Below are 19,629 nucleotides of genomic sequence, written 5' to 3'. Positions count from 1 at the left end.
AGAAGGATTGTACAAAACACAACAGAGAGACAACCCAAACCACATCTAGACAATGGAGAAATGTTATTCCTGTAGGGAAAAAAAGGCACCACCTCCCTCCACACAGCTACACTTTTCTCCCTGCTCCTCTAAACCAGAATGTTTGCATTTAACTTGTTTATTGGATGGTCCCTGGAATGAGCTGGGGACTGTACTGAGTATGGAAATTGTTTACGAGAGGATTAAACAGCAAAATGTATCAGAGAGTATGCTAACAATTACACAGTGCAAACCAGCACAAGACAGCATTCAATCCTTTTCAGGGCCATGCTTTGTTAGGATAAACATGAAGATTAATAGTGGTCCTGCACTTACTGTAGAGCCAGAGATTAAAAATGAGGTGAAATTTAAGAAGACATCTCCTAGTGTTTAGGCTCACTTCAAAATCTGGAAATCCAAATTTGGTTCATCCCAATGTACTTCTTCAACTATTTCCAAATAAGAGCAACAATGTCTTACCAGTTTTGCATGAACTAATTCACTTTTACAAAAACACTGACTAAATTGAGCACAAAATATTTCCAAATTCTTGCATATTTTACTAAGATTGAAGTCTCTATTCTTTCTACTTGAGCACACATGGTTTCTCTAGACAGATGAAACAAGCCACACAAATAACACAAGTGATGGAAGTTTTTTCTAGGCCATACATAAACACCTAAAACCAAACCTATCTTTTCAAAATGGTATCAAAATTTATCATTGGACTGCTCAAAAGAACTGTATCACAAGAATGGGATTTCTTTGAAGAAAGTAACAACATATCTCCTAAAGCTGTTGGTGAATTCACTCTCTCCCCCAAGCCTGGATCAACTTTTCAAACTTTTCAGAGTTTCAGACTGCAGATGAAACCAAGATGATCAATTTGAAATGCTTCCAAGTGTCTAAACCCATACACTTGTAATTTGTAACCTGCCAGTCTGAAACTGCTAAACCTTGACACAGTAAGTTTTAATGTTTAATTAGAACATATTCAAGGAAAGCTTCCAATGGAAAATATACTTTTAAGTAAGAGATGGAAACAATTAATTTCTTTAAAGAAGTCTGGGGAGCATAAGAATTTCCATGTTGTTCACATTTTCTGTTAAGCTCTTACGGATACTTACTAAAAGCAGTACCAAACTTCAAATTGCTGAAACTGCCTCACACACAAATACACAACATCAAAGAACTTTCCACCAGCCAAGTGCAATGTGTATTATATTATCCTTCATACTTTTATAAAAAAACTTTTGTTGAAGTGCCATGCCTAAAACTGAAAGCATTTGAGGGCTGTCCCCTTGTTTACACATGCCAGTTTGGCTGTACCATTCTCATACCAGCAGACCTTGTTGGCTCACCTTTGTTTCACTGTTACTCCTGCCCAAACATGCACTTTGGCCTAGCACATTTTCCAGCTGAATTCTGTGACCTTCTCTCTGCTTTTCTCTTTTGCTACTATCACGATCATTTTGAATTCCAATTCCATCTCACTATGTGCTGCATTCACCTTCACACTCGGGTCACTGGTAAATATAATGGAAATTGCCCACTTGCTATCTAGGACAACAACTTCACAGTAGATGGGTAATTTCCAATTCTGATTTTAATTTGTGCTAACACCCGCATTAGTTTTCTTAACAATCTCACACAGATTTTGTGAAATTTTAAGTTAGATCACACTTACCTACAGAATGTCATGAGAACAGCAAGAAAAGTTTTTTTACAACCAATCCAGATGGTATCTATTGATCTTTCCTTTCCCAGAAGACTTGTAAGAAAAGTCTGACAGCTTTGACTAAACACACTTCCAAATTCCAAGGTAATTATTATCTAGCTTGGTTCCTGCTAGCTTCATAATTTTTTTCCAGTGCTTATCTGTCAAAGTTACACCAACAGCAGAGATTTCCTAAGCTCTTTCCCTTTTGTTGCTTAGTTCTTGCTCCATCATTTTCTAACTACTGTCATCAGCACTCTAAAAAAAGTGGAAAGGGAGCTAAAAGTGCTTACAGGTTTCCTAAGGAAAAAAAGGGATAGTGCTCCAATTAGGGGCATGTCTCCAATTAGTGGTTCCAGGATAACCCTCATGGTGCCATGGATCTGTGAAAGGGGAAGAAACAAAAGACAATGAAATTTACTTTAGTCAAGTTTTAAATAAAACTTGTTTGCTGTCAGTGCTCACACTTTTAATTAATTAAATTTTTGCTTACAGAATTGTTTTATATGTATATATAAATTCTTTCTTTATGTGTCATCCAAACCCCAAAAACATTCACACAAGCACTTAACAGCTGTGCTTAAAAATTCATTCCATTCATCTGTATCATGCAGTGCCATGTTGGTGGTAACTTCTTAAAAGTGTGAGGCAGATTATTTCTACAGCTCCATGTACACAAATGTGACACAAGAGCACAATGGCATCCACAGGTATGAGAGCAAAGGGAGGTAAATGCTTATAGGTGTGTCAAGATACACATGTAAAAGAGCTAGATCTGCTCCTTAGGCAGAGATCTGTTATCAGGAAATCTCAGAAACAATATAAGAAGGCAAGGCTACTAATAGTAATTGCATCTAAACCAGTAATTCTAATGAAATAAAATTTTAAGCTCCGTGGTGCCTTCATAAACTGACACATCACTTGAACACATGACACATTACATTGGCTTGATGTGAAATTATCTCCAGCTTTTCCTGTAGTAAATGTTGTGTATTTGTCCTACATCTTAAAGGATTTTTTTTCTTTTATTAAGTCATGTTACTGAAATTTTACTGCAGTATCAATACTATTCAAATGAGAAAAAAATAGTAAGCTACAAAACTACACAATTACTCTTTCTTTCTTACAGATTATTTCATCAGAAAACAGTAATTTAGAGATATGAAAAACAAAAGAAGAAAATTTCACCTGTATACTTTTCACACCAGCTCTGCAGAAGTATCTCTTGATCTCCAAATCAATTTCACAGTTTCCAACAAAACTAAAGCAAAAAGAAAGTATACATTTCACTTTTATAGCCTCAATTGCAATAACCTGTTAGTTCTGTTTTGCACTGTCCTGACAATGTATTTTATATCTCAGTGTATGCACAAAAAATGCATGTTGAAATATCAGAACATAAACCAATGTCAGTTTGCTAAAACATCCCCTTCAAAACATCATCAATGTCATCAAATTCACTCCAATTAATACCTAGGTTTGCTACCATCTCCAGAAGGATGCATAATAGGAAAACATGCATGAGGCCCTACTTTTGGGAAATAATGGACACAAAATTCATATTCCATTTCAGGAAAGCTCTCCACACATCTCATTGATTGTAAATGTACCCAAATCCACTCTCATCTAACATAATCATGAGAAGCACTAGACAGAGATGGTGGTTATGCTAAAAATGAAACTTGTCTGAAATATTCATAGACTTCCAAAGCCAGTCGTATTTAGAATTTCAATAAGCAGGGCATGCTGAGCTGAATGATCTTCCAAGCAAGTTTTAAGCCAAAAACAGTTGAGCCGTTTCTGAAGGGAGAGAGGCAGGAAGTAAATTAGAGAACATATTAAAAACTATGCAAATTTTTCCCTGAACAGTTCTTGCATCCCATTTTTGGGGACATAAGGTCAAGTGATTGAAATTTTCCAGATGCTGCCCTGTATTTCAGATCTGTTGAAGTTGTAAAAAGAAGTCCCATCTATTTTGTCCATGCTACAAGGCTACAAGATTATTCACACACAACTCAGGCTTGCACTTTTAGCTGCTTTCCCTGAAGCTTCATGCAGGTCAAGCATGTACCAGCAGAGCTGAGCAACCTTTTTCTTCCAAGAGTTGGTACTGCTGTGAGACATATTGGTTCTGAAAACAAACTAATTTTGAGGCTCAACAAGGAATTCAGGAAGAAAGCTTGACACTCTGATTTAGGAAGGAATTGGTCAATGATTCTAGAGAGTGAGAGCTAAAAGCAAAACCCAACAGGCTGAATACCATGATCCAGGTAGGGAGAGATGAGGTGATGAGGACACTGCCTAAGATAGAGGCTGTAACAGAAGGACAAATAAAATCTGAAGAGCTTTCTGAACAGACTGCCCATATAAAGAAAATGGAAGAAGGAACCAAGTGGGACAGAGGTGAGCAAGATTAAAGCCAGACATTGCTGAAAGGAGGGGTAAATTGTTTTCTCTGCAGGGCACCCAGGTCCAGATTCTGCAGCAGAGCCCAGCTTTCTGCACATTCATTCCTCAGACCTGGCCTGTACAGTGAAACACTGTTAGCTGTGTGTGGGAGTATGAAGCAATCTTAGTACAAAAATGCTTGGGGAATTGTGAACAAAATGGAATTGCTCTCTTCATCAGCCATTCTAGGCTCAAGTCAATATAAAATAAATTACTCTTACAGTAAGGTTAAGAGCAGACCAGGATTGCTGTTCCCACCCCTGAGCCTGATGGCCACAAAGTACTACGAGAAGAAAAAATAGTGAGAGCTGCTGCATTCCACATATCCATTACCCAGATCATCTGTATCCTCCTCTGCTCTGTGTGTGGTGGCGCTGTCTTTGGAATTTCAACAAATACAAACCTTATCAATCCCTTAAAGAGAAATAAACAATAGTACCAAGACTTTCCCATAAACATCCATCACTGGAATTTATTTTTGACTATTCATAAGATAACACTATGCAGAATCTTTTTTGTTCAATGGCCAGTTTGGGGAACTGGAAGACAACAACATGATGGGGTCTATGTCAAAGGAAGGTGACAGTTGCTTTCCTTGGAAAGAATGTAGTGTGACTGTACAGTTTAAAAATAGGTATGTAACTTTTAATACACAATTTAAAACGAAGTAATTTCTATTTTTAACCTATCTAACTATATATAGAGATAGTAGAGATATATATAAATACACTCCCACATATATATATATAATTGCATAACAACATGAGACAGAGAAGCAAGGTCAATTAAAACCTGCAACTGAAACCTCAATCTCAGCACTCTGCAGCATCAGAACTATTTGTGTTATGAAGGCTGGGAAGCAATATGCTTGTTTGAAAATCCATAACAACACGATGACAAACTGAAGTAAAAATAGTAACAAACTGCATTTGAGGGGACTAAGTCAACAACATTTAACTTTATAATAAAGCTAAATATGGTTTTATCCCCTGAGATATTTGGCTGGGTCCATTAACAGTCGATGCCTACACAATTCCACTGTAATATACCATACAACTTGACAGCTCATTTAGTAAGCAAATTCTATACATTCAGATCATAATATCCCAGAAGTATTTATGATCCCTTTAAGGTACAGAACACTGAGATAAGTTACAGTTTAATGGGAACACTCCTGTAAGAACATTTACAGCAGCTGTGCTGAATCAAAAGAGAAGTGTGATGTGGTCATTGTAGCCCATGGAAGATACCCAGAAGAAAATGAAGAGAAAGTTAAAAGGTTATGGCAAAAATATTTCCCATATTACAGGGATATATGGTTTTGTACACTGGACTATCTTAATTGGTTTTAGAAAGTCTTTAGGCCCTGTTCTTACATCTGTCTTCTGCCAGTATAATATAGTGAGTCTCCTCATTCAATATTCCACATTTGAAAAAATCTGCCATGTGTTTCAATCTGCAGCCTAAAACTCTTTCAGTGCATCAATTATTTTGTGTCATGAGAAGCTGAAAAAACTCAGGCTATTAACAATGACTTCTTCAACTTCTTTTTTGTTTTCTTTGCTACAGTTCACATTTAAATTGACTGAGTTTATCTTGTTTTCTGTCGATCAATAACCTTTACCCAAGTATTTACTACATTCACTCTAGCAAATACAAGATTTCTTTTTATTAACAATTTATTTTGATTTTATCTTTATTTGATCAAGCGGTTGAAATTTTTCCCTTGCCCGTATTTGTCATCAAGAACAAGACTTCTAAACTGTAATGAGTTTTGATAATTTTTTAACATAAATTCCACAGTAAGAGAAAGGCAAAGCATTCCCTTCACAAATATGGTCCTCAAACTGAACCTTTAAATACATTCTCCAGTGAGTGCTTTGTGGATTAGCTATTCAAGCTATTTAGAGTGAAATTCTTAATTGGATCCTGAGTGATGCACAAAACCTGTTCCAAAGAGTTCTGAAAACTGCTCTGAAGCAATGATCATAATGCACTCAATATCCTTGCAGCAACAATAGAAACTAAACCAAAACACTCCTTTTGCAATTAAAATTAAAAGCAGACAAAAAAAACCCAACAAAAGCTCAAAACTCTAGAGTTTTGGAGACACGTTGAAACTACTTAAATGCATTATGGAAGATCCAAAGCAAATGCACACACCCCACCACATACAACTGACAGTAGAAAGGGCTAAAAGAAGCCACAATAGTGAAACTGCAGGATAAAAGGGGATTCTTAAAAGAATTAATTTACTTTAAACTGAAAAAAAAAAAAATAAAATCTTTCCTTCCTTCCCTCACCACACACCCCACAGGGCTTGGCTTCCTACAACTATTCTTATGAATGTTTAGAGAGCTTGTTTGAGAGGTCCTTCTCAACTGTATTTAGAGAATGAAGGGCCTATAGAAAGGTCCTAACTTTAAACTTAGAAATAAATTAACATTATAACAAACTAATTTAACTGGAGATTAAAATCTACAGGGATAAATATTCCAAAGGATGGACTTTTCTCCAACAGTGAGACTGTTTTTTATAATCTTGCAAAACAGCAATATAAGATATAATTTAGGGTTGGTATTTGTATTTAACTCTGTATCCAAATACACCAAAAGATGCTTATTGTTCCTGTTACAACTGATACAATCCCAGTGATAAGACTCTCAGAGGATATATAAATCAAACTACTAACAAGCAAACAACAACATCAAACAGTAACAACTGGTACAGGGGGTTGGGGGGGCTCTCTTTCTTAAACTTGCATACTAAAAGCCTTTGAAAAAGAGCCCTTTCTGAATGAGGTGCCAAGGACAAGTCTTAAATATGAGCCAGGACTTCCTTTGATGATGGTTTTGTCTAAGCCTTAATTCCTAGAAGCTGTGATAGTCACTCCAGAGCTCTCGTTTCCATTTTTCTCCTGGAAGCCTGTGCCACTGGCAGCAGGGACAGGGGCTCAACAGGGACCCAGCTGACCCAGCACTGTTATTGCTACTTAAACCACTCCAAGGAGTTTATTTCAGCCTTTTACACTGGACGCTATTGCAGCAGTCTACCACTTCTCTAAGGAGGCTGAAAGGTAATACAATGAGACATATGGGTAAAGATTTCCTTCTGGTTTATGTAACAGCACATTATTCCTGAAATTTTTGTACACACATGCTGGCCTTTTCACTTTTATCTATTTCATGAGGATGAGCATAAATTTTAAAAAATAAATAAATACTAGATTTACTCTGTCTTCCTATGAATAGTTCTGCCATAAAGGGAAGGAGTAGTCTTGGAACAGACAGAGCTTTTCAAAAACAATTTCTATGGACTGTCTGGTCAGACAAGATTGTTTTCCTGAGGGTTTATCTCTAAAGAGATGAGGCTGCTCTCCGAGCTGCTGCCAAAAGTGGCAACAAAGAGAAAACTGAAGGAAGTTGCTTCACTGGGGCTAACACATTCATCCAGTGAAATAAGCTCTCAAGAGCTATATTTTGTCCAGCAACACCAATTCCTGATTTGGACAGCTGTCATTTTCCTACAGGAATAAAGTGATTCAATTCAATAAAGACTGGGCTCTGCTCACAGCTGTAGCCCCCCTTGCTCTGGAACCCAGGGAAGGAGACAGCAGCCTTTTCTCCTATCACCCTGGGGGCTGCCCAGCTCTGCCAAAGCAGCAAAGGCTTCAACAGAGCTGAGCTTCAGACAAATAATTCAAATTTAAGAATAACCACGTTCACATTTTGGAAGTGCCTCTGAAGCTGAGATGCCTGATGACCCTCCTGGCCAGGGAAGCAGTGAGGAACACGGAATGCTGCTCCTGCTGGACTCTCACTGACTGACAAATTTGGCCTTTCCATACCCCACAAACAGGCAAAAGCAGCCATGGTAACACAGACCTGTGATAGTTAATTATAAAAACATTGCTGGTCACTGACTGAACTTCCAAAAAACTCTGCAACTGCAGAATGTGTTGAGAATGACTTGAGTAAATGTAGGGTAGACCTACTGAGAAACCTGTATAAAAGGGGTCATGATGAAATAGTAAAGAAACTTGAAGCAATGGAGCACAGTCATTCTGGAATTATATAATACACAGATTTACTCTGGTAAAATAAACAAAAATACTTCTGTAGCTATCATTATTTTTTTCTAATACTATATTTATTTTAAAAATCTAGCAACTGAGAAAAGTAAAAAAATCCAAAAAATCTTACATCTTAGATTTCAGACTACATTTAATGGTAAAGTACTAATACATTAAGGAAAAAAACCAAATACAGTGCTTTATCTTTAGAAAGTATTTTTTAATTAACAAACATGACTTTAATGATGAAACCACAGAGTTGATATTCCATATTCTCATAGATAAATACTATTTACAGCATGCAGTTTATTCCTCCATTCATACACAATTAGAACTAATTACATTTGCATAACAAAGCAATTCTCCTTTCAGGTCAATATAACTGCCAAATGAAACAATGTGCAGATCATAAAGCATGGACCCCATTGTAATATAACAATAAAGTTTACCTGATTTGAAGATCCAAAATGATCTGCCTTTTGTCCACATTTTCAGTGTACACTTTTACACCATTTATCCTCAGAGGCTGGAACAAGGAAGCAAGTTAAAGTTGGATTCTTCTACAGAAGTATATTAAAGTCTTGACTTTAATTTCTAAGTGAATATAGGTATATTCATGCCTGAAGTTAAGAACCTACTACAAACATTAAAAGATGTGAGGTAAGGCTATCAATTTAGTCCAAATTCTTATTTCAAGGGTAAAAAATACATTGCTAGGATCCAATTAACCACAATCCTTCCAGCAATTACCCTGGGTATAGATGACTAAACTTCAAGATTTACAAAATATTTAATAATCAAGCTTTCCCTCTCCCCTGCATAAAAATCTGATTTCTCTGTAGAGTTGTACATCTAACACTCCCAAAGCATTCTTTTCTGTGTAACTACAACAACAAGCCAAATTTAGTTCACAAAAACACAATTGCCTTAAGTGGAATTTAGTGAGAATAGATGGAAAAGAATCTGTAATTCCCACAAAAAGTTGTGTCAACCACTCTGTGCTGTCTCTCTAAATCACTGCATTCACACTCTCCCCTCTCTCCCTTCCTCATACACAATTAACACATATCAATCACACACTCAGGCCCTAAACATCAAACAGGAGGCAGGAGAGGATGACTAACAACCTCAATTTAGATTTTTTCCTTTCTTGAAAAATCTTTATATTTCTATTTACACCTTTTTGATAATTTATGTAAAATCAAAATTTCACTGCTGTGTTGGGGCTATGCAGCTCAATCAACTCAATCAAGGCTGCAGTATAAAGTAAGAATTGATGTTTGTCATGTCCAAGGTTACTCAGTCCAGCTGCAGAACCATACAGAGGTCTGGGAGCTCATCTAAAACCTACTTAAAATTAGTATAGCTTAAAAGGAATGCCACAGTCTGTAATACAAATATATCTAGAACAGGACAGAAGCTCTCTGTAAAAGGATTTACAATTAAGAAAATAATAAACCAAACACACAAAAGGTGCAGTAAAGCATAATGAACTGTAACCCACATGAAACAGAGTCACAAATAGAGGAAAAATAATTCCCCTCTACCACACCTGAAAATTAATTTCAGGTTTCCTAACATTTGAGGGTGTTGTGGGGGTGTTGATTTTTAAATCCTTCCTTGAAATTCCATTTATGACAAGCACCAGAAACATGAAAGACAACTTCAAACAGAAGCTGTTAAACTGCATCTGAAAGCAGTAAAGTTCTGGTTAATGCAGAGAAGATTAAGTAGTGCTGAACTTGCTGCAAGCAGAGGGAACACTCTCAGCTTGCACTGGTCCAAAAGGCTCTCCTGCAGGCATGAGAGCCCTTCTTTCGTGGGCTGGAACAGAAGACAAACATCTGTATGCCCCTTGATGCTGTGTTATGTGCAGTCCTTGAAAAGCCAAGCCAGCAGCCTTGTCACTGACTCCACACATAGCATCATTAGAAGTGCATCTGTTACAAGAAAACTGCACTTGGATCATCTGGCAAAAGGATAATTGTCCCTGCTCATTAAATGTAAAGCATTGCATGAACAACATTAAAATCACATTGCTGTGAGCTCTTCATGTGACCAGGCATTACTACACTGAGTCGTCTCCAAGTTCTCAGTCAAGTTTCTGAAGGGTAGATCCCAGGAAATGCAAGAAAGCCTCTGCTAAAAAACCCACACATTTTTATTTTAATGTTAAAACAGAAATCAGAATCAGGCTTACAACCACGTGTCACACAGAAATATTTCTGTGTAGATTTGAAGAGGCTACATAAAAATGTTATGTAAAACAAGGTCTCTTAAAAAACTTCACCAGACACTGACCTGATGACCAATATCAATCTTTGTAAAACTGAAGGTACTGAGGTGGTTGTTGGCTCCTCTTACTGCTGGTTCTATGGTTTCCCGAAAGAGTTTCTCAATGAATTGACAAATAAAAGGCCACATCTGTTTTACAGTCTAAGGAGAAAAAATATACACATGGAAGCACAGTTCTTAAATACATGAATAAGTTATAAATGTAAAAAAAATCAGAACCTCACTGCATCTGAATTTTCTAACTGAAAATTCTACACTGCTTTTTTCCTTACTATTTTTCAATTAAATCGTGTTCTTCTATGCTCTTTGAATGAATGAATATTTTTTAAAAAGTTACATAGATTTATATCTTAGATTATCACACACACACACAAATCAAAACTGAAAATTTCATTTATTTTTAGACTGTAGGTCAGGAACCTACAGTAACTGGAAAGTATCCCAGACAAGCAGAAAATTAAAGATTGTGTTTACAGCTGCTATGACTTCCACACAATTATAGCTGTCATTACTGTAATGCCATTTTGAATCATTCATAAAACTCATAATTTCAGGATCATGAAACTAAATTTAATCTTTCTAGTGACTAAATGGATCAACAACCAAAGACTTCAAGTGTATAAAGCATAAAGTTAAAACTGCTCTGCTCTCAGATTCTTGCCTCACCTTTCATTTTAATCTCAGCTTTCCCTCCTGTCCCTTCCCATTTGGGAGCAATACTTCTCCTTACCTTGTTGAGCCATTCTGCTCTCTCCGTGTCTGGAAAATGCACCTAAAAAACACAGCAAATACAAACCAAATAATTAATACAAATTCAAAATACTTTTTAGTTAATTGTGTCCAATCATTTATAATACTGGAAAGCTTAGGGATCTCCCTAGACAGTGGACAACATACTGAGCAGTTAACACACTCCTGACAAGAGAATTAAAATACAAGCAAATTAAAATACAAACTCATTTCTGAACTACATAAAATATTCGTGGACTTGTTTCTAATAGTAGCATCTGGAATAAAGCATTGCTATACATCATGGACAAACTAAAAAACAAGCACAGCCAACACAGTTTGTGTCAACCAATATTAACACGACACACGCGACTGCCGGAGTCCCGACTGCACTTCCACTTCCTTTCATTCGTGCCAAATCTTTTTCAATGTCAACAAATCATGGCTATAAATATTTAATCAGTGAAGTTGAAGCTCAGGAATATGGATTTAAGTTCAGCCAAAAGCCCTTTGAAAGGCATTCCTAGTAATTTCTTTCCTTAAACAATAGCAGAAGCCAGTCAGAGACAGTGTGAAGGTTTATACACGGGGCAGAAAGTGCCCATGGCAATAGGAAAACATCAATTAAATGCTGCAAGAACAGACACAGTTTTCCAGACATAGAACGAGAGCACAGTTAGTAGCTTTGCCTTTTACAAACACATGCACACAAAAAACCCCAACCAAACATCACCACCAAACAAAAATAAAGCCCTGAAGATGCAGAGCTAATAAGAATTTCTTTAGAAACTCCCTGGCTGTAGAACAAGATGCGGATCACACTTCCAAAACACAAAGAGCCTTTGAACACACTAAAATACCGTGACCTACATATAGTGACTTTCATGAAGCTATGTCTCTACTTAGCTGAATGGCAAAGTCTTAATCTCTTCATAGCATAACAGATTGTACCACTGGCTTCAACAGCAGTTATTTTTATTATGCATATCCCAGAAATGAACAGTCAGTGAAAGACCTACTCCTCAAAATGCAATTTCAACAAGATGAATTTGAAAGCAAGCCCCATTAATGACTTTTTTCAGTTTTTATTCACTTCTTGCATTAACAACCAGTACTATGATATTCATCAGATCCTCGATCTACCCTCAGAGCAGTCCTTAATTTCATCTAAACCCCAAATTTTTGCTATACAGTTTTTGCTATGCTGCCTCCAGCTGCATAATCAAAGTGTCACAGTTATCTCTCCAGTCTGTTTATTTTTTAACAATCCCAGGTCAATAACAAAGGTAAGCCCCACATTTCTACAGATTCTTAAAGAATTACAAGTGCTGCTGTCTTCAACTGTCAAGAAAGGCTCTCAGCATCTTTTTCAAGCATATCACATATCTCTCAAAAGCATTACAAGTGCAAAAATGTCCAGCAATCTGTTTGACTGTGAGAAAAAAAGTTCAACTTTATTTATTTTAGTAAATAAGCTAAAAGAATAGAATTACTAATAACAGATGGAACTATTTGGGAGCCATTTTATTTATTTAGAATTAATTTCCTAGAAAATTATGGTGGGTAGAATGTCAGAACTCTATAATTAGAGGGTTGGGGGTGGTGTCCGCTTTTTGAAAACAAAAATTATTTGTTTTTTACTTTTGCAACATAAGCAGTTACAAGTATGTACATGAACTTAGAGGTGAACAGAGCTTACACTCAGTTTTTGTCTTGCAGGGTTCTCAAACTGCTCCCAATGGTCAAAAAGTTAAAGGAACAGAAAGAATGAACACTGTTAACCTCAACACTAATAAATAACATTTTGGTCTTTCCTCTAAAATATTTGCCTTCTGAATCTGCAAACAGAAAAAGTGCCAGTTCTCAGTAATGACTTATGCATGACGTTGGATGAACATGTTTCATTCTGATTTGCTTAGGAGAGCAGTCAGTGATGTTCAGCTTCAGAGGGTGAAAGCTGCAGAGCTGTTCCACATAGGAGAACCAACACAATCCAAGAGGAAATGGCCAGCAACCTGCTACACCACCTAGACAAGCACAGGTCTCTGTGGCTAGGATCCACCCACTGGATCAGCTGGCAGAAGTGCTCACAGAGCCACTTTCCCAGCATTTACCAGCAGTCCTGGCTGACTGGGGAGGGCCCAGGGGACTGGAGGTCCGCAAATGTAACCCCATCCACTAGGGCTGGGGAACTGCAGGCCTGTCACTGTGACCTTGGTGCCAGCAAAGGTCATGGAGCTGATCTCCTGTTGTGACAGCTCGACCTACTTAGTGGAAGAGGCTGTCAAAGTGTTGACCCAGACTTTAGTGAAGCCTTTGAAATGCTTTCCCACAGCATTCTGCTGCAGAAACTGGCCACTCATGAAGGAGTGTACACAATTAGCTGGGTAAAAAATGGGCTGGATGGCCAGGCCCAGAGAGTGGTGGGGAATGGAGTCACATCCACGCTTGTAACTCTGGGCAGTCACAAGTGTGTGTCCCAGGGCTCAGTGCTGGGGACACTCCTGCTTACTGTCATTATGAATGATCTGTATGAACAACCATGTGTATGAAGGGATTGACAGCACCCTCAGTCAATTTGCAGATGACACCCAGCTGGGTGGGAGTGTTGATCTGCTGGTGGGCAGAGGGTCTGCAGAGGGATCTGGACAGGCTGGACTGATGGACCAAGGCTGGTGGTATGAGATTCAACAAGACCAAGTGCTGGGTCCTGCATTTGGGTCACACCAACCCCAGGCAGTGCTACAGGCTGGGGACAGTGGCTGGAAAATGGCCCTGCAGGGAAGGACCTGGGGGTGCTGGTGGACAGCAGCTGAACATGAGCCAGGTGTGCCCAGGTGGCCAGGAAGGCCAGTGACATCCTGGCCTGGATCAGAAACAACCAGCAGGATCAGGGTTTGTTCCCTGTACTGGGCACTGGTGAGGCTGCATCTGGAGTCCTGAGGCCAGTTTTGGGGCCCTCAATACAAGAAAGACATTGAAGTGCTAAAGCATATGCAAGGAAGGGCAGTGAGGCTGGAAAAGGGCCTGGAGCATGAGTCTTAGCTGGAGCGCTTGATGGAGCTGGGGTTGTTTAGCCTGGAAAAAAGGAAACTCAGAGGAGACCTTATTGCTCCCTACAATTACCTGAAAGGAGGCTGTAGCCAGATGAAAGTTGCTCTCTTCTCCCATGTGAAAAAGAGGATAAGAGAAAATAGCCTGAAGTTGCACCAGGAATATTTAGAATGAATGTAAGAAATTTTTTTTCATAGAAAGAGTTGTTAAGCATTGGAACAGGCTGCCTAAGGAAGTGGTAGAGTCACCAGTGCTGGATGTATTAAAAAAACTTTGCAGCTGTAGCATTTAGGGACATAATTTAGTGGTGGATCTGGCAGTGTCAGATTAATAGTTGGACTTGATGATCTTAGAGGTCTTTTCCTAAAATCTACGATTCTACAGCCATTGCAATGAACAGCAACAAAATAAAATAAATAGAAACAAAAAATTCAACACACATATGAGGAAATGAAAATTCATGAAAATACCAAAAGCAAACCTGTCTGCTGTGAGCAATGCAAGATATAACAGTTGTCATGTTCACAACTCATTTTTAGTCTTCTGTACAAGTATCCAGTTGACATTCAGCAGAAGAGACACACTAGACTTGAGAGAGGCTTCCCGCTCTAAATATAACCTCAGCCCAGATGAAGTTCACCTTCCTCCAAAGGGTGATCTAACTCCCCAGATTCAGAGTAGAAACTTCTAAAGGCACAGGCCACATTCCCTGCACCAGGCACACAGCTGACATCCAGCACACCTCTGTGGAATGAGGCAAAGAGGAAGCATCTCTCCTGCACCTATCAAGCACTCTTCACTCTCAGTCCCAAATTATGCAGAAACATTTTGAGATAGGTTAGGAAACAAACAAGAGGCCACAGATACTTAAATCTACCCATATATGCTAATTTATTAATTTTTGATTTTATCTACTGTACGGTCTTAATATTAAGATCTTGCTTAATAGGATATGACTCTTAATTTTGCCACAGATTTAATAATTGTCCTTTAGTGTTTCACACCTATCATGCTCCTACAGTTACATGAGCTGGCACTAAGCCAGCTCCTCAATTATGTAAGCCTAGTTTAACCCTGCAGTAGCATGTGATAATAGGTAACAACACAATATCTTCCATTCCTATTTCTCATCCCTTTTCCGTTCTTGCTTTTCTGCTTGCTCACTCCAATTTTAATATAATTCAGTTTGGTGCCCATTCTGACTCAAAACAAAGAGCAGAGAACCTTACATTTTCAAGATGCTTCAATTTTCTGTCAAGCCAACCTTAAATCAAAAGCTGGCCTTTGTTTAATCACTAATGCTCCAAACCCAGGTTGGCTGAAAACAAAGAATAAAATATTTATCCATCTACTAATCCCATATATTTTAGCCTGCTATATGGAGACTGCAATACTAGTGACAAAATCATGTTTTGTTTTAAGAGTTTTTGACTTCAAACACAATCTTATGCACAGACAACAGGAGAAAGCCTGAGGGATAGAAGTTGGTACGCTGGATCAGTCAGGACTGACACAAGAACATTGAAGCAACTGCACAAACATTTTTATGGCCAGAAGCAAGAATCATACTAACTGATGTGCCAAATCTGTTAATTCTTGTATAAGAATCTATTGACAAGCACGACAGAAAGAGGCAGAAGTCAAGGTTTCAGCTAAGATAGTTAATGACTACAAGCATTTTCCTCTTGGCTTCTGTTAGTAAATCGCTCACACAGGTTTGGCAAGTCCTTGTCACTTCCACCACTTGGTGTAGTAATTTATTATTCAAAGCAAAGTACAGCAAGAGAGAACTGTTGCAAGAAATGCCCATGATCAACACCAAAAACATCATATAACCACATATTCCAGGAAAGTTCTATTATTAAATGTTACCTTGCAAAATATTTGGAAGTGCTCAAAAAATGTGTTTCTGCACATTAGAAAGACACTATTTGGCTTTCTCACACAACTGTTTGTGCTTAGCTGTAAACAACTTTGATGTTTACTTTCTGCTTCTGATCCTGCACTTTCAAAAACTCAATTCAGAACACAGTAATGATCAATAAAATACCAGAAAGAGCCCAAGGAATGCAGTTCCTTGTTCTGTCCTGGAAGACTATAAAAGAAAAAACAGACAAAAGAAAACCACTTACAATAACAGTAACTGTAGAAATGTTTCTTACCCACAATTACTTTATTTTTCGAACTCTCTACATACACTCTTCATATTGGCTAAATTGACTCCATTTTCTGGCCAGACTATCATCTGCATCTTTCCAAGGAAACAAGGCTAGACACAGACAATTCTAACAATAGTTAGAATAATAACTATTACACTCAAATGCCATAGACTAAGGATTGGTGGAAAATTTTGAAAAGTCAAATAGTAATCAACAAAACACATGAAATGAGGTTCAAAGTGCAAATAATAACATTAATGCCTTAAATATAATTCTTCATTCAGATAAAGAAAGTTTTTACATAAATGTCACTAAAACCAAGCATTGACAAGAAATTCAGAAGGAAAGACAACACCCTTCTGTAAGTAATGCTGAATTGCTCTCAGCACAAGTCACATGTACTAATAATCTACTATAAAATACAAATTGCATAACAGCTGTTACTATTTACTGATGCCCTCGCTGTAAAACATTTTTCTTTTAAAAATTATCTTTGAAAGCTTTCTCCATCCGTAAAGGTATTTATCAAACAACCCTTGTTAAATGTAACATTTATTTGATGATTATAATTAACACATAGTCCCTAAGTATTATCTACATAACTCAAAAAACTGAGCACCTACACCAAAAGTACAAAACTACAGGTATTGACCACAGAATTCCAAAAACTGAAAACCTAATTTGCTACACTTTTAGCAATCACTTTCTCATGAATTTTTTATTACAGCAAAGGAAAAATGGAAGCAATAAAAGCAGATCAGATTAAATAAATAAATAAACAAATAAAAACCCCCAAACAAAACCCCCCAAAATTTTGAGTTTCTTCCCTTTTACTTTCGAAGACTAAAGGTAAGAATTCCAATGCTCTCAAGCACGTGGTGTGATTCTTGGGATGTCCTGCATAGGGCCAGGAGTTGGACTCAACAGTCCTGATGAGTCACTTCCAACTCAGAATATTCTACATTAAAAATAATGTATTACCATAGCTATGTTTAACAAATACTTATCTGAGTCAGGATTACTTAACTTATGCTTCCATTTGCATTGATTATTTGTTGCTCCAGATGTAAATCTCAAAGAAACTATACCAGTCACTTGAAGGTCACAACATAATCAAGTTTCTTGATATAGTTACAGTGCAGCAAGTATTCTTGAGCAATTTTCCAGCTATTTCACAAATATCTCTTCTATCAGATACTGATCCCTTCTGCTTATTTTGGAAAGTTAAAATTACATATAAAAATCCTCCTCTCTATCAAAAGTACATTTTTCTAATTTACATATAAAAATGTACAAAGGTACCACCAAAAGTGTTCAGTCTCTTCATAATCAGTGGATAGGGAGACCATACCACAGAAGGAAATTTAGGACAGAAGCCCAAATTAGGTGCTCTAAAACCTTCTGAATGTACAGCATAAGCGGTTATTTAACCATTAAGCCTAAAGCCAGTGGTGTGGCAAGAAACCAAAACACACTAAAATTAAATTATCCTTGGAACTACAGCTGACTCTACAGTGTCTAAACTCACTGCAGTTGTAACTCAAATAGGCCAGACAAAGTTACTAAAAGAAGAAGCCCAGCATGGATAGAATAAATTGTGTCATATAGTGATATTCAAGCTCAATTTAACAGCTATTCACTCCAGTGTTTTCCAGTTGGTAAAGCAGGCTGGCCTAAGGACATTTTAGGTAAAACAGAGCTGAGCAGGGCTAATAGCTTAATCCCATGTACTCCAGCCAGCAATCCCCTCTCACTCTCTGAAGCAACCAGGAGCAGCAAGAGGTGAATTTTCCACAGAGGAGGTGACCCAGAGTCTTCTGCTGCTTGATACACCCTGAAGAAGTTTCTCCTCAAACGCAGACTGAAGGGATGACTCCTTTCTCATAGCAGCTAAAGAGGGAGGCTGTGAGGAAAAGCAGAGCAGACAGGCTCTGTCACTTCAGTAATTCACCTCCAGGTTAACGAGCAATTTTCCTAACTTCTATCAATACCAGAAATATCCTGGCTCTCTCCTCTTCTGAATAACAAGAAAATCCCACAAAATATTTACTGTTGTAGAACTGCAGGATTCAGTATTTCGGAAAGAAAAGGCTAAATGCTAATAGTGAGAGCACCTTAAAAATCCTGCAGGCCCTTGTTACTAAACAATCAACTGCTACTTCCATTACTTCTGGGAATCTGATTCAGTTTCTGTGTAGCAAGCCTCTGTGTTTGCAATTTTAAATATATTAAAATGATTAGCCTTTGCACAGCAAAATTCATGCTCAGGACTACAAACACAGTGGGTCTGCAGTATGAGAATGAAGCCAGGACTCTTGAAACAGTTTCCCTGAGAATCATTCCAGATGAGCTGCATGTGCCACATCTTTCAACAGCAACATCTGGAAGGTCCAGAAGCAGACTGAATATAGAAAATCAGTTCTGTCAAGCACACTATTTATGTCCATAGAGTACTTCACAGAATAAAAGGTAGAAAGATCCATATCAATCAGTATCAACTAACCTAAAAGTATTACAAGACAAGCAGTACTGATTTTGACAATAATTGCCCATAAGCAACAAACAGAAAATGTTTTAAAAAATCAAACATCAGAGAATTAAGGGTAGGTGAAAAAATAAAACTACCCCCCTCCACACAGAGAGCACACAGACACAGAGTAAGATACAGAAATAAAGGAGGTGGGGAAGGCCCTAGAATTTTCGCCATGATAATGACAAAACCTCAAAGTGAAACAAATACTGGAAAAAGTGGAAACATACTTAAATGAAAGAAACAGCTGTAATACCAAGCAAGGTTAAGGACTATATTTATTTATAAACTGGAACATAAGCCATTTAAGTGCTTGGACAACACACTGGAAAACAAAATAAACCTTTATAAAAGAAGCAATTACATGCCCTTTGAGTCAGATTTGCACCTATAAGACAAGAGTGGCTTCAGAAACACGTACTTGGTGCCCCACCAAATGTTCCCAAAACACTCTAGCAGCACAAACACACTCATCCCACGTGAGCTGCCTCTATCAGTTCAAGTCCTGTGAGGTGCCACAACAAATTACATACACACAGCTGTTCAGCATGAGTTTTCCAGGGTGATCTCTGTATTCCCCACTCTCCTGAGCTATCTGTTTCAGTCA

The 19,629-nt window shown here is 37.8% G+C and overlaps 1 protein-coding gene across 2 annotated transcripts in view; it reads right to left on the bottom strand.

The window, feature by feature from the left end:
- ESYT2 (extended synaptotagmin 2) overlaps window positions 1-19,629 on the bottom strand; it is an 80,136-nt gene that overhangs the window by 38,002 nt on the left and 22,505 nt on the right. For both annotated transcript variants that reach the window (XM_063415730.1, XM_063415740.1), the window contains exons 2-6: window positions 11,281-11,322; window positions 10,557-10,691; window positions 8,705-8,781; window positions 2,924-2,996; window positions 2,029-2,118 (exon numbers count right to left, since the gene is read on the bottom strand). In XM_063415730.1, the coding sequence (XP_063271800.1) occupies window positions 2,029-2,118; window positions 2,924-2,996; window positions 8,705-8,781; window positions 10,557-10,691; window positions 11,281-11,322 (417 nt within the window). The remainder of the gene's footprint in view (window positions 1-2,028; window positions 2,119-2,923; window positions 2,997-8,704; window positions 8,782-10,556; window positions 10,692-11,280; window positions 11,323-19,629) is intronic.

This window comes from Prinia subflava, chromosome 1 (assembly GCF_021018805.1).
Source record: "Prinia subflava isolate CZ2003 ecotype Zambia chromosome 1, Cam_Psub_1.2, whole genome shotgun sequence".
In the NCBI taxonomy this organism is placed as follows: domain Eukaryota; kingdom Metazoa; phylum Chordata; class Aves; order Passeriformes; family Cisticolidae; genus Prinia; species Prinia subflava.
This window is presented reverse-complemented; position numbering and strand designations above follow the sequence as displayed.